This window comes from Leuciscus leuciscus (genome assembly GCF_965113295.1).
Source record: "Leuciscus leuciscus genome assembly, chromosome: 23".
NCBI classification, from domain to species: Eukaryota; Metazoa; Chordata; class Actinopteri; order Cypriniformes; family Leuciscidae; genus Leuciscus; species Leuciscus leuciscus.
In genome coordinates, this window is record NC_138747.1 from 3,627,742 (window position 1) to 3,643,779 (window position 16,038).

Genomic DNA, 16,038 nt, shown 5'->3' on the forward strand with positions numbered 1-16,038 from the left:
GCCATATTGATAGCCAAAATTTTAAAAAGCTTTTCTCCATGAAATCACCTTTAATCCTTCTGTTTTGGCAGTGTAAGCACATTTGGTCTGTCTCTCGCATTGGTGATGAAGTTCTCTGTGGATGAGATCAACTCTATAGAGGAACTTCTACCAGGAATCACACTAGGATTTGAGAGTTACGACTCATGCATGCAACCAGCCGTTGTCATGAGGCCTGTCCTCCAGCTTCTCACAAAGGAATCAACAGGGGAGCTGGACATCACCTGTAACTACACTGACTACAAGACTCGTGTTATAGCGATCATAGGCCCAAGCAACTCTGAGTTGGTCCCGGTCATTGGCAAGCTGATTGGGTTTTTTCTGATGCCATTGGTGAGTTGCCATTAAAAGCGTAAGAGGATGAAATTTCATTAAAAAAAAATTGGTTCTAACTTTTTAGTTCTAAAATTACCTTACCATATACAGTGAAAAACCAAAAATATATTCGTTAACATGAAATAAAAATAAACAATACTTTTACCACATTTATTATTCTAAGTCAATTGTAATTTCAATATTTACTAATACATTTTTAAAATCCATAAGTTGTATTTGTTAACATTTGTTGATGCACTGTGAACTAACATGAACAAACTATGAACAATTAGATTTTTACTAACATTAACAAAGATGAATAAATGCTTTAAAAATATATTGCTCATTGTTGGTTTAAAAAATAAATCATTTTTTGGGGGGGAAATATACATTTGTAGCAAATATAATGCATGTACTTTTACCTGATATATTGTTGGAATTGTTTTGAGCAATTTCATACTCAATCTGGGATGCTCTCTCTGTTTTTTCTTTATTTTAATTCCTGTTTTAATTTCTCTCTAATTGCCTGATCTTAGATCAGCTATGGTGCCACCAGCGACATGTTCAGTGACAAAGACACCTTCCCGTCCTTCATGCGCACAGTTCCCAGTGATCGCTGGCAGGTTGCGGCCATGGTGCAGCTTCTGAAAGAGTTTGGGTGGAACTGGGTGTCAGTAGTAGGTAGTGACGATGAATACGGACAGCAGGGTCAGCAGCAGTTTTCCAGCATGGCCAATGAGGAGTCCATCTGTGTGGCATATCAGGGTTTGATTCCTATATACAGTAATCCAGAGCCAATGATAAAAGAGATTCTCAATCGTATTGTGGACGCCAAAGTGGGGGTGGTGGTTGTTTTCTCTCTCCCCAAGCCAGCCAGAGACTTCTTCATAGAGGTAAAAAAAAAACTTTAAAAGGGCCATGTTGTGCAAAAAATATCTGATCTTTTGAAGTACAGGAGTTTGCAATGCTATAAAATTATACTGTAGATTCAGAACTTTACATTTTCTGGCCAAACCAAAGAAGACCATTCAATTAGAAGTTGCAAAAGAGCCTCGTTCCAAAATTGTTGGATTCCCAAATACATTAACATGACACCAAGCATAACTAATTTGATAGAGGCTTTATTTTATTGCTATCCCTTCAAAAAGAAGCACAAAGCTGTTCTTCCTCTTTGGTGAAACAAGCTGCCAACCTCACATCACAACTTTCAAGAAACAGCTAAAACACTGCTTACCAAATCTACAACCATAAACAAGAGCACTTACTTTAAAACTCGCATTGTGCACTACAAATTTTGCTCACTGTTCTAACAAATTGCTTGTGATTTGAATATCTGCTAAATTAATAAATGTAAATTAAAGTATGGGGCTGTTACTCATTTCGCATGCTAAGAGGACGTTCACATAAACATTTAGGGGTTGTTCAAACAACATGTTTTCTATTTAAGAGTGTAAGATGCAGGACAGTGGAATGGGGGGGGGGGGGGGGGGGGGGGATGCAAGGTCTTTCTTGAGGCATGTTTAAACTACAGTAAATTGAGCACTGCCGTTTTTAGGACGCTGTGTCACGAGATGCAAGACATCCATCTAGGGCATGTTTAAAACCATGAAAAGCAGTGCAGAGGAATGCAAAGATGTATTCTGTTTCTGTGTGAACAGCCCCTTAAGCCTTTTTAGGGATACTCCACTTTTTTTGGAAATAGGCTCATTCTACAACTCCCCCAGAGTTAAACAGTTGCGTTTTACCGTTTTCGAATCCATTCAGCCGATCTCCGGGTCTGGCGGTACCACTTTTAGCATAGCTTAGCATAGATCATTGAATCGGACAGGACCATTAGCATCTCTCTCAAAAAAATGACCAAAGAGTTTCGATATTTTTCCTATTTAAAACTTGACTCTTCTGTAGTTACATCGTGTACTAAGACCGACGGAAAATGTAAAGTTGCGATTTTCTAGGCTGATATGGCTAGGAACTATACTCTCATTCCTGCGTAATAATCAAGAAACTGATATGAGAATGATATGAGAATGACAAGAGAATGATGTGACGCAGCGCCTGAAAATAGTCCCCAGCTCGGTAACTTCCAATGTGACCGGGACTAAGTTTGTCTAACCTATTAGACCTATTTTCAGGCACTGCGTCATATCATTACGCCTGCTGGACTCATGGTACGGCAGCAAAGTTTCTTGATTATTATGCAGGAATGAGAGTATAGTTCATAGCCATATCAGCCTAGAAAATCGCAAATTTTAATTTTCCGTCGGTCTTAGTACATGATGTAACTACAGAAGAGTCAAGTTTTAAATAGGACAAATATCAAAACTCTTTGGTCATTTTTTTGAGAGAGATGCTAATGGTCTTGTCCGATTCAATGATCTATGCTAAGCTATGCTAAAAGTGGTACCGCCAGACCCGGAGATCGGCTGAATGGATTCGTAAAACTCAACTGTTTAACTCTGGGGGAGTTGTAAAATGAGCCCATTTCCCCCAAAAAGTGGAGTATCCCTTTAAACTTAAGGCTCAAAAAGAGAGTAGAAAATGGTCACAAAACTAAATTATGAAACTATATAGGTGCCGGAAATATTATATGTGGACTTCAGGGAAAAATATTAATATGTAATTCTTGTTCTCTATTTTATTCACTTCTTTATATTCTGAATAAGCATACAGGTTTTGGTGATTCTAAATGTTCTTGTCATCACTACCCGACCAGGTAATCAAACGAAACATAACAGCCGTCTGGGTGGCAAGCACTGGATGGTCTCTGAACGACGGTGTATCCAACCTGCCCGGCATCAACAGAATAGGCACAGTCCTGGCGTTTGCAGACATCACCAGACCTCTTGACCTATTCACTCCCTATATCCGTGAGCTCTTCAAAAAAATGGAGGAGACACAAATCCCCCAGGAGCCTGATACAGAAACCTCCCCTCTGGACAACCCTTGCCCAAGCTGCAGCTCCCTAAGCCAAGCCAACGTGAGCATGGTAGAGATAAAACTTGTGCAGTGGTCAGCTTTCAGTGTGTATACTGCCATCTACTGTGTTGCATACGCACTGCATGACTTGCTTGGATGTAATGCCACCCACTGTGCTCTAAATCCCAAGACTGACAAAGTCTATCCATGGCAGGTAATCACACACAAGCATCTCTGTCTGTAAATCTGCTTGTTTTAGCCTACAAGATTAAGAGTATACTAATAGAACAATATATGATCTTTCCTACAGCTGTTAAAGAAACTACAAAAAGTGTCTGTAGATCTAGAGGGAGTCAATTTTCAGTTTGATAAAGAGGGTAATCCCAATTTTGGCTATGATGTTATGCAATGGATCTTTAATGACACCACTGTGCACTTTGATGGAATTGGATACTTTTATCAGAACCTCACAATTGATGAAGGAGACATAAAATGGCACACGAAAAATGGAAAGGTATGAATGGGACAAATATTTGTATTGTAATTTAAATGGCTTCATATAACTTGTTTTACTACCAGTCAATAGTTTTGACACACTTTCTCATGATCTTAAATGCTTACAATTAGTTTTATAGACTAATAATAATATATAATGCTTATATATGAATTTCTTTCAAATGTTTTTGAAACATTTTACTGTTATTTTAACTATTATTCTAAAATATGTAAAATTGTAATAATTGAGTAGGTGTGTCCAAACTCTAGTGTACATCACAGAGCCTGCAGCTCTTGACAAATGGTCTCTGTAATAGGTGCCAATGTCCACTTGCTCCTCAGACTGTGGGATAGGACAAGTGCGCAGAGTTAAAGGCTTCCACTCCTGCTGTTTCGACTGCATTGACTGCAAGGAGGGAACGTTCCTAAACAGCACAGGTGCGCGACTACTAGGGTCTGAAATGAACTTTTCCATTAAGGGCCAATATTTTCCCACAGGAATTTATTTCCAAGAACATTTAAGAATGTTTATTCCATGGTCTGGGACTGGGTGAATACTCGATTCTGATTGGCTGCAGGGTGTCCATTAAAAAGTGATAGAGGACACCTAGTAAAGGAGTTCTGGTGAAACTGACTGTTTACCGTTCGAAATTAATAAATAAATGCTCTGGCTACATCAGCTGTGAGTAACCATAGCAACCGGCAGTCAAAGTATCTATACGGACTATAAATCGAGCGGACTATAAATATCTCCGGTTGCTAAATAAACCGTCAGGCGTAACCAGGGAAACCAAGTTATTGTTTGTAAAAACTTTAGATTTTGATTGTAAAACTAATTAAAATATAAACTAATGTTTTAAAAATGTGTTATTTGGCAGTGACCATGGTATAAGCGGGTTAATGCCCGACGAGGTGTCCATTGTCAGGTATTAATGGACTTTGGCTGAGGAAACCGTTCATGCCGTCGTCAATTAATACCTGACAATGGACACCTCGTCGGGCATTAACCCTTACTTAACAATGCTTAATTCTGTTCAAATGTGGAATAATCCCATAATGTTATGAGATTAGAGCATTTTTAATTATCCTACATAAATTCTAATGCATTTTTGCCCCTAGCCCATTCATTTCAGACCCTGTTTTCAAGTCATTCTAAACAATCCTAATAGGGCTGTTAATATTTCCTCTTAACATACTTGCTTTATCTAGCATGCCTGTAGCAAATAGAAAAAGCATGCATTTATGAGCTCTTTGTCATTAGATGTTGACTGACCTTAATCTGCCTTCTCTTTTGATTGGAAGATGACATCCAGTGTAGATCATGTCCCAATGGCCAGTGGTCCACCCTACGAAGCACAAGCTGTGTCTATCCCATCTATACCTACCTGGCCTGGAGCAACCATGAGTCAATCGGACTCATTCTGGGAGGAATTTTGGTGCTAGCATCACATGTATTGGTAGGGGCTGTATTTTTCATGCACAGAGGAACTCCACTGGTGAAAACTGCAGGTGGACCGTTGAGTGGCCTTGCTCTGTTGAGCCTAGTGGGAGAATGTATAAGCCTGGTGCTGTTCCTGGGTCAGCCGGGAGACGTCATGTGCCGTCTGCAGCAGCCACTAAGCGCCTTTTTTCCCACTGTGGCCCTCTCTGTCATTCTGACCGTTTCCCTTCAGGTGATCTTTAAAAAAAATTAAAAGCCATTTTCACTTAAAGGGATACTCCACTTTTTTTGGAAATAGGCTCATTTTACAACTCCCCCAGAGTTAAACAGTTGAGTCTTACCGTTTTCGAATCCATTCAGCCGATCTCCGGGTCTGGCGGTACCACTTTTAGCATAGCTTAGCATAGATCATTGAATCGGACAGGACCATTAGCATCTCTCTCAAAAAAATGACCAAAGAGTTTCAATATTTTTCCTATTTAAAACTTGACTCTTCTGTAGTTACATCGTGTACTAAGACCGACGGAAAATGTAAAGTTGCGTACCATGAGTGATGATAATGATATGTCGCAGCGCCTGAAAATAGTCCCCAGCTCAGTAACTTCCAACGTGACCGGGACTAAGTTTGTCTAACCTATTAGACCTATTTTCAGGCGCTGCGTCATATCATTACGCCTGCTGGACTCATGGTACGGCAGCAAAGTTTCTTGATTATTACGCAGGAATGAGAGTATAGTTCCTAGCCATATCAGCCTAGAAAATCGCAACTTTACATTTTCCGTCGGTCTTAGTACACGATATAACTACAGAAGAGTCAAGTTTTAAATAGGAAAAATATCGAAACTCTTTGGTCATTTTTTTTAGAGAGATGCTAATGGTCCTGTCCGATTCAATGATCTATGCTAAGCTATGCTAAAAGTGGTACCGCCAGACCCGGATTCGGCTGAATGGATTCGAAAACGGTAAAACTCAACTGTTTAACTCTGGGGGAGTTGTAAAATGAGCCTATTTCCAAAAAAAGTGGAGTATCCCTTTAATCCAATAGAATAAATCATAAAAAAATTATGTAATAACATGTAATTGCAATATTGATACAATTTAAATGTACTTGATCTGTACTTCACAATGCACAATTGTGTGATAAGTCATCACTTGAGGTTCAGGTGCTCAAATAAAACCAAATAGAACCACTGTATTAAAACAAGAAATGCAACAAAAACATAATAAAACAATCTACTGCCATCTTTTACTTACCAGATTGTGTGCGTCACAGAGTTCCCTGAAAAGTCTCCCGATCACCTGGAGAACCTACGAGGACGAGGAAGCTGGTTTGTGATTCTGGGATGCTGCGGGCTCCAAGCGGGACTGTGCGGTTGGTACGCCCGAGAAGGTCCCTCCCTGACCCAATACGTGGCCAGTTTGGAGGTGAACTATGTCCAAACTTTTCTGCGTTGTCCAGTGGAGCCCATGTTAAACTTCGGCTTGATGCTCGGTTTCAATGTTCTTCTGGCACTGATGTCATTTATGTCCACCTTCATGGCTCTAAAGCCGCCAGGACAGTATAACCTGGCCAGAGATATCACCATCTCCACCTTGATTTACTGTGTAATGTGGGTGATGTTCATACCCATCTACACAAGTCTAAATGATAAAGAGAAGTCTATTGCTCAAGTAGGAGTAAGTTTACTTAGTAACATGGGGCTGGTAGCGGCCTATTTCTTCCCTAAATGCCACCTGTTGGTCAAACACCCAGAACTCAACACAGATGATCACTTTCGTACATTTTTAGAAGGGGTCCCACCAACACCACCTGAAGAAAGCTAAAAACAATTGCTAAATTATTAATATTATTATTATTGGGCTCTATGGTATACCTGATTACGATTGGTCAATCGCTGTAGTTTGTGGTCTAATATTTTTGTATAATGATCCTTTCTTAGTTCTCACTTCAAAAATGTCTACGTCAATCAATATTTTAAAGGTCCCATGACATGAAAATTTCACTTTTAGGTTTTTTAACATTAATATGAGTTCCCCTAGCCTGCCTATGGTCTCCCAGTGGCTAGACATTTTGATAGGTGTAAACCAAGCCCTGGGTATTTTTGAGAAAATGAAAGCTCAGACGGGCGAATCTAGAAATCTTCCCTTTATGTCGTCATAAGGGGAAAGGTTACCTCCCCTTTCTCTTCTTTGCCCGCAAAAAGAATTTGGCCCGCCCATGAGAAAATGATGTTGGTTTATCCTCGAGAGACATCATGGCTTGCAAACGAGCGAAGCATGGCAGTTGCTCAGTGTTTGGATGTACAAATAAACACAAAAGTATTTTTTTAGTCCTTTATCTGAGCCTCTGAAGAGCCAGTGGGTTATGTGAATTTCTGATGTGTAATTGTTCAAGTTCAGACAGATAATCTTTCTCTCAAAGTCGTTCAATACTGTTTATGCATAAGCAAATCAAGCCAGTGACTAAAATATCAACTTCACATCGTTTCTCTTGGTAGGATGAAAATAATCTTATTTAAACTGTGATTAAAATATATACAGAAAGCGATCAAAGAACAATCCCTTTCCATTCGCCCAAGCTGTCAATCACACAGCGCGAGTTTTTCTGGACACTTGCCAAAACTCGTTATGAAATCAATCAATGACGCTGTTACGCTACACAGCGAAGCTCTTACTGTACTTATCTCATGTTTGCATTGGTGAAATCATTAGTGAGTGCAGAAACTGCGTTGCAATGATAAGATCTTCATTCACGCGATCAACAAACTGTCATCTGCTCAATGCTCATCACTGCAACCTTTTATGTGATGGGAATAGATCTAAATACTTAAAAAACTTCTCACGATTCATTAATCCCGATAGCTGTAATAGTAAAAGTATTCGAGAGAGTTCCACATGTAATGCTAGCTATTCCATATGTAAGCATGTCAGCATGTCAGCCAATCACAGCAGTGGGCGTTTACACTGAAGTCTCACAGCAGACACGCCCCTTCAAACAGAGCGTTCAAATCAGAGGCTAAAATCAGGTTAGGAAAAATGCCTTTTATTTCTAAATTATTAAAAATGTTGATCTTAAAAACATACTAACACCCAGGAAACATTATAAAATAATAAAATAATCCATGTCATGGGACCTTTAATTTATCTGGTAACAGTACGCAGTCATCTGCTATAATAATAGCATTATGTTTTATTATATATACAGTTAGGAAAATAAGTATTTGAACACCCTGCTATTTTGCAAGTTCTCCCACTTGGAAATCATGGAGGGGTCTGAAATTGTCATCGTAGGTGCATGTCCACTGTGAGAGACATAATCAAAAAAAAATAATCAAAAATCACAATATATGATTTTTTAACTATTTATTTGTATGATACAGCTGCAAATAAGTATTTGAACACCTGTCTATCAGCTAGAATTCTGACCCTCAAAGACCTGTTAGTCTGCCTTTAAAATGTCCACCTCCACTCCATTTATTATCCTAAATTAGATGCACCTGTTTGAGGTCGTTAGCTGCATAAAGACACCTGTCCACCCCATACAATCAGTAAGAATCCAACTACTAACGTGGCCAAGACCAAAGAGCTGTCCAAAGACACTAGAGACAAAATTGTACACCTCCACAAGGCTGGAAAGGGCTACGGGGAAATTGCCAAGCAGCTTGGTGAAAAAAGGTCCACTGTTGGAGCAATCATTAGAAAATGGAAGAAGCTAAACATGACTGTCAATCTCCCTCGGACTGGGGCTCCATGCAAGATCTCACCTCGTGGGGTCTCAATGATCCTAAGAAAGGTGAGAAATCAGCCCAGAACTACACGGGAGAAGCTGGTCAATGACCTGAAAAGAGCTGGGACCACCGTTTCCAAGGTTACTGTTGGTAATACACTAAGACGTCATGGTTTGAAATCATGCATGGCACGGAAGGTTCCCCTGCTTAAACCAGCACATGTCAAGGCCCGTCTTAAGTTTGCCAACGACCATTTGGATGATCCAGAGGAGTCATGGGAGAAAGTCATGTGGTCAGATGAGACCAAAATAGAACTTTTTGGTCATAATTCCACTAACTGTGTTTGGAGGAAGAAGAATGATGAGTACCATCCCAAGAACACCATCCCTACTGTGAAGCATGGGGGTGGTAGCATCATGCTTTGGGGGTGTTTTTCTGCACATGGGACAGGGCGACTGCACTGTATTAAGGAGAGGATGACCGGGGCCATGTATTGTGAGATTTTGGGGAACAACCTCCTTCCCTCAGTTAGAGCATTGAAGATGGGTCGAGGCTGGCTCTGTAAGAAGCATATCAAGGTTCTGGCGTGGCCTAGCCAGTCTCCAGACCTAAACCCAATAGAGAATCTTTGGAGGGAGCTCAAACTCCGTGTTTCTCAGCGACAGCCCAGAAACCTGACTGATCTAGAGAAGATCTGTGTGGAGGAGTGGGCCAAAATCCCTCCTGCAGTGTGTGCAAACCTGGTGAAAAACTACAGGAAACGTTTGACCTCTGTAATTGCAAAAAAAGGCTACTTTACCAAATATTAACATTGATTTTCTCAGGTGTTCAAATACTTATTTGCAGCTGTATCATACAAATAAATAGTTAAAAAAATCATACATTGTGATTTCTGGATTTTTTTTTTTTAGATTATGTCTCTCACAGTGGACATGCACCTACGATGACAATTTCAGACCCCTCCATGATTTCTAAGTGGGAGAACTTGCAAAATAGCAGGGTGTTCAAATACTTATTTTCCTCACTGTATATATATATATATATATATATATATATATATATTTAAAAATACTGGACATTCAATTTTGCAATACAATGACTTTTAATAAAATAAATGGAAAATAATTATTGTCAAATAGTTCAGATTATTTGTTATTTCTTGTATGACTTCTGATCCTTTCAAATGCTTCTTTTGAATTAAAAACTAAAAATAAATAAATCGGAAACGAAAGTCTCTTCCTTTCATTGGTCTCGTGTTTGTGAGAAACAGCGCCCTCTGTAGATCGTTTTTCCTTAGAGACAGTTACTAACAACTTTGTCCAAAGAGGAGGAATAAGACGTGTCAAATAAAACCACCTGAAGAGCAGGGATGGGCAGTATTTCAGATACATGTATTTAAAATACGTATTTGAAATACAAAATACTATTTTGTATTTTAAAGCCTTTGGAAAAAATTAAATGTAATTTGTATTTAAATACATTTAAGATGAGTATTTTTGTATTTTCAAAACACATAAAATACTTTTTGCCAGTCAACCTCTTTATCAGGGTACTGATTTTGTGCATCAACTAGTTCAGACATTCACTAGCTCAGCATTGGATCAGCGATTTTTTCTTTTCTTTTTTTCTTTTCTTTTTTTATAAGGTGAGAATGTCATGATCAATTCTACTTGTTGATTAAAGTTAAAATGGTGCATTATTCACTTCAGTTAACATGAAAGAATAAAATAAAGAATAGTTGATTTTTATCAACCAGCTTGTCAATTGTGTTTAAAGCATTACTGCATGTTAGGGCTGGGTGATATGACACTACATATCATAGCGATGATATAAAGTTTGAATTGATGGAACTTTTTCTAAATCGTTTACATAGATGGGCCTATTTGTGGGGTAAGCAAATTTATCCGTGCAGCTTTTAGTGGGCAGGAATTACTGGAAAAAGAATCACTGATGAATGATACTCCACAAAAATCTTCAGCTTTCAGTTTTATTGTACATAAAAAATAATAATCAAAAAGGGATAAATAGTGTCAAATGAATCTAAATTAATTCTAATAAATTTTAGATACACTTTCTAATTTAATAAACTTATAGAAACAAATAAACTTTACATAAACTAAACAAAATTACTTAAAAAGCATTGGACTTCCTGCAAAACTCAAAAGAGTTTGAAATTCTGTTTATTCTGTGGATTCAAAACTGATATTGAGAATTGTGAAACCATGGGATTGTTACTGTGAAGTAAAATTTAGATTTTGGTCATATCGCACATCCATATTATTTGCTAGATAGCAGAAAAGGTTCCCACAGTTTTACATACAGTATGAATTTTTTTATAGTGTTCACCACAAGTAATAGACTACATTGTAACCTGAAATAAGTATATAAGTGGCTGCTATTATGCATAAGTTTATTTGTGCAACACCTAATATTTTGATACGAAGGTACATCACGTAATCAAACATATCAGACCATATAGTAGAAAATATAGAAATTATTTAAAAAAATCAATAACATGTAAAGAGTAATGCAAAATAAAAGAATGATGATTACATTAATACTATCAATGACTAGAGAATTCATAAAGAAGATATTAATAAGATTCATAAAACGGAATAATTAATTAAATCAATAAAAAACCCAATCAAAAGAATACATTGAATATATTTGAAGGCAAATAATTTCACATAGGCCTACACCACTTGTAATTTGTCATTTCTTTTGCAAAATCATGAGTAGCTGCATTTGAAGCAGAATACAGCATTAAAAATAGTGTAACTGATGCAGCGAGAGGAGGATGATCAGTATGTAGATTGCGAGGGCAGTGAGGCCGATGCCGAGAGAGACATGGTTCAGGATCAATGTCGTTCTGGAGGACCTGGTCGCTAAATCTTGCTGTCCAGCCATGTTAGCATTTCGAGTCTGCAAAAAACAATGTCAATGCATGTTTTATTTCATACTAAAAATCTCTTGTAATTTCATAGATCATTGCTTTTGATGCCTCCAAATGCAAATCCAAAGTTATCCAGAGCTGTAACCCTAATTATCCTGTAATCTCTGGTGTTAAAGGAGAATCCAGCTGTCTGATAATGAGAATAATTAATAAATGTTGTGTCTGTGGTAGGGCAGCGGCTGATCAGATGCGCACTGCAAACGGAGTGGCCTCTGGTCCTGCGCTGTGCACACTCAGTGTCAGTGTGAGAGGGGGAGTGGCCTCTGGTCCTGCGCTGTGCACACTCAGTGTCAGTGTGAGAGGGGGAGTGGCCTCTGGTCCTGCGCTGTGCACACTCAGTGTCAGTGTGAGAGGGGGAGTGGCCTCTGGTCCTGCGCTGTGCACACTCAGTGTCAGTGTGAGAGGGGGAGTGGCCTCTGGTCCTGCGCTGTGCTCACTCAGTGTCAGTGTAAGAGGGGGAGTGGCCTCTGGTCCTGCGCTGTGCACACTCAGTGTCAGTGTGAGAGGGGGAGTGGCCTCTGGTCCTGCGCTGTGCTCACTCAGTATCAGTGTGAGAGGGGGAGTGGCCTCTGGTCCTGCGCTGTGCACACTCAGTGTCAGTGTGAGAGGGGGAGTGGCCTCTGGTCCTGCGCTGTGCACACTCAGTGTCAGTGTGAGAGGGGGAGTGGCCTCTGGTCCTGCGCTATGCTCACTCAGTGTCAGTGTGAGAGGGGGAGTGGCCTCTGGTCCTGCGCTGTGCTCACTCAGTGTCAGTGTGAGAGGGGGAGTGGCCTCTGGTCCTGCGTTGTGCACACTCAGTGTCAGTGTGAGAGGGGGAGTGGCCTCTGGTCCTGCGCTGTGCTCACTCAGTGTCAGTGTGAGAGGGGGAGTGGCCTCTGGTCCTGCGCTGTGCACACTCAGTGTCAGTGTGAGAGGGGGAGTGGCCTCTGGTCCTGCGCTGTGCTCACTCAGTGTCAGTGTGAGAGGGGGAGTGGCCTCTGGTCCTGCACTGTGCTCACTCAGTGTCAGTGTGAGAGGGGGAGTGGCCTCTGGTCCAGCGCTGTGCACACTCAGTGTCAGTGTGAGAGGGGGAGTGGCCTCTGGTCCTGCGCTGTGCACACTGTCACTGTCAGTGTGAGAGGGGGAGTGGCCTCTGGTCCTGCGCTGTGCTCACTCAGTGTCAGTGTGAGAGGGTTGAGTGGCCTCTGGTCCTGCGCTGTGCACACTCAGTGTCAGTGTGAGAGGGGGAGTGGCCTCTGGTCCTGCGCTGTGCACACTCAGTGTCAGTGTGAGAGGGGGAGTGGCCTCTGGTCCTGCGCTGTGCACACTGTCACTGTCAGTGTGAGAGGGGGAGTGGCCTCTGGTCCTGCGCTGTGCTCACTCAGTGTCAGTGTGAGAGGGTTGAGTGGCCTCTGGTCCTGCGCTGTGCACACTCAGTGTCAGTGTGAGAGGGGGAGTGGCCTCTGGTCCTGCGCTGTGCACACTCAGTGTCAGTGTGAGAGGGGGAGTGGCCTCTGGTCCTGCACTGTGCTCACTCAGTGTCAGTGTGAGAGGGGGAGTGGCCTCTGGTCCTGCGCTGTGCTCACTCAGTGTCAGTGTGAGAGGGGGAGTGGCCTCTGGTCCAGCGCTGTGCTCACTCAGTGTCAGTGTGAGAGGGGGAGTGGCCTCTGGTCCTGCGCTGTGCTCACTCAGTGTCAGTGTGAGAGGGGGAGTGGCCTCTGGTCCTGTGCTGTGCTCACTCAGTGTCAGTGTGAGAGGGGGAGTGGCCTCTGGTCCTGCGCTGTGCTCACTCAGTGTCAGTGTGAGAGGGGGAGTGGCCAGTGGCTAGAGCGGCCAAAGCCTATGTGTGCTTCTTATACCGATATATCTAATGATATCTTTTGCATTTCTAATCCAAACAACGTCAAACTTGGCACTGCACTTACTCATGCCTGTAGCAAGACACCTGTCAAGTTTGAAAACGGTTCAAGAGATATTCGAATAACAGACAGACAGACAGACACACAGTCATTTATAGATAGATAATTAACAGCTGACTAAGTTTTCCATTTATTGACATGATATGGTTAGATTCAGATGGGAAATATCATAGCAATATTAAGTAGGGTGTCCACCTTAGAGATAATCTCCATATTCATAATGAAACCATCACATTTTAATGTTACAGCTGTAAATCTATATTTAATTATTATGGGATCTCATTCAATGCTTTCAGAATCTTTACTTTTTAAAATAAATATCATTACAGCATGCTTTCATAATTTAGCCCTGGGACCGGGTTTAGTTACCCATCCCTAATGACATCATTGCAGGAAACGTTGAGTTTCAGCTGTAATATGACTGGTTTCCTGGCATTCGGTTAGTAGATAGTAAAAAAAAAAATTTAGAGTTTATGCAAATATCACTGCATCACAACAACATGTTCACAAAGAAGATCAACTCAATAAAACACTTTATCATCACATTCTATAAAGTGTTAAATTGTGTAAAAGTGCATTATCTCAAGCTATATTTATATGTTTTATACATTCTACCAGACAAAGTAAGTCTTTAAAGGATTAGTTCACCCAAAAAATAAATTTCTGTCTTCATTTTGTCTTCAGTTGTTCCAAACCTGTATGAGTTTTTGCTGAACACAAAAGAAGATATTTTAAAGAATGTTGGGAATCAGACAGTTGACAGCACCCATTGACTTCCATAGTATGGAAAAAAAAATACTATGGAAGTCAATGGGTGCCGTCAACTGTCTGATTCCCAACATTCTTTAAAATATCTTCTTTTGTGTTCAACTGAAGAAATGATACAGGTTTGGAACAACATGAGAGTGAGTAAATGATAACAGAATTTTTGGGTGAACTATCCCTTTTACTTGCAACACCCTTGACATGGTTTTTATTCATTTGTAAATATTTTCAGATAGTGTTCATGCTAATGCATTTAAGTCATTATATTACAGTTTACTGTTAAAAACAATAAAAAACAACTTTTTGCCAGTAAATTCCTGTAAATTCTACGGTACATTTTTGCAGTGATATCTCAAGCTATATATGATGTGAGAGCGAAAACTTACAGAGATAGAGAAGATGACGGCAGCGATTCCCAGTGGGAAACAACAACACAGCAGAGTAAAGATGGAGTAGCACAAGTAATCCGGCACATTAACAGGCGCTGGTGCGGAGGTCATGAACACAGTGGGCTGAACCGTGACCCCGGTGTGAACTGGACCTTGTGGATATATAGACATGCCTGGCAAAGGCTGACCCATGGTCTGCAATGGATCCTGCTCATCTGGAGCGCCACTGAATGAGGGGTTTATTGTCCCGATTGTTGGTCCTTGATTGTACATTTCTTCTCTTGTACTCGTGATCTCTTCGGTTTCGTGCTTCTTGCTGGTGAATCTGCCGTCTTGTGTTTTCATGAACCTTGTCCTCTGATGGTGATGGAGATTTATAGGACTGTAATGGGAGATGGTTTACAGCTTTTTAGAGGAGGTTCAGTCAGTGGAGATTAAGTGTGATAATTGCTTCATTTTTTTTAGGGATGGTTCACCCAAAAATAAAACTCATTACTCATTAACAAACTCATTAAAAGTCATTACTCACCCTCAAGTTGTTTCAAAGTGTATGAGTCTCTTTGTTCTGTTGAACTGTATGAACAGTTTGTTCTGCTGAACACGGATGGAGATGTTCTGAAGAGTGTTGGTATAGACACCCATGACTTCAAGAATTCAAGTTATTCTTGTCTAGCAACAGTCTCTTGATTCCTGATCATCCATCTGGGTGGGAACAGCTTGTGTCGGGAGGGCCGCGACCGCCTGGATTTCCTTCGGGAAATAAAGCGCGACCTGGCTATAGCTGCACTGGTCTGACGAAATAAAGAAATTATTTTTGTATCTCTCTCTACACACACTGTATAATCTCTTTCACACCGTGAAAACTACAAGAAATAAAAAACATATATTCAAAATACGCATTTCTCAGTCCTTTACAAGTCTCTCGTGCCAATGTCCGATGATATGCAAGTGAATGTTGCAACAGAAATACGACAAATCCAATCAACATCATGAATAGCACATCACATTGTGCAGGTAAAGTAATATAAAACAACATTATAAACATTATGAAATATATAAAGGTAAATTACCGTGTGCGCCTCTCAAACCATGCAGATTA

At 40.5% G+C, this 16,038-nt stretch overlaps 1 protein-coding gene and 1 long non-coding RNA gene across 2 annotated transcripts in view; one reads left to right on the plus strand and one right to left on the minus strand.

Moving 5' to 3' along the window:
- The window catches only part of tas1r3 (taste receptor, type 1, member 3), a 42,819-nt gene extending 35,406 nt beyond the window's left edge, over window positions 1-7,413 (plus strand). The window contains exons 4-10 of the mRNA XM_082155801.1: window positions 72-372; window positions 891-1,247; window positions 3,068-3,484; window positions 3,581-3,784; window positions 4,083-4,203; window positions 5,068-5,438; window positions 6,464-7,413. Of these exons, the coding sequence (XP_082011927.1) occupies window positions 72-372; window positions 891-1,247; window positions 3,068-3,484; window positions 3,581-3,784; window positions 4,083-4,203; window positions 5,068-5,438; window positions 6,464-7,030 (2,338 nt within the window). The 3' untranslated portion in view covers window positions 7,031-7,413. The remainder of the gene's footprint in view (window positions 1-71; window positions 373-890; window positions 1,248-3,067; window positions 3,485-3,580; window positions 3,785-4,082; window positions 4,204-5,067; window positions 5,439-6,463) is intronic.
- A 2,960-nt stretch (window positions 7,414-10,373) lies between these two features.
- LOC309488027 lies at window positions 10,374-15,680 on the minus strand. Its single transcript, XR_014201971.1, has 3 exons — window positions 15,469-15,680; window positions 14,937-15,321; window positions 10,374-11,856 (listed from the first exon to the last, which is right to left on the minus strand). It is a non-coding gene; the product is annotated as an uncharacterized lncRNA (long non-coding RNA).
- Between the last annotated feature and the right edge of the window lie 358 nt (window positions 15,681-16,038).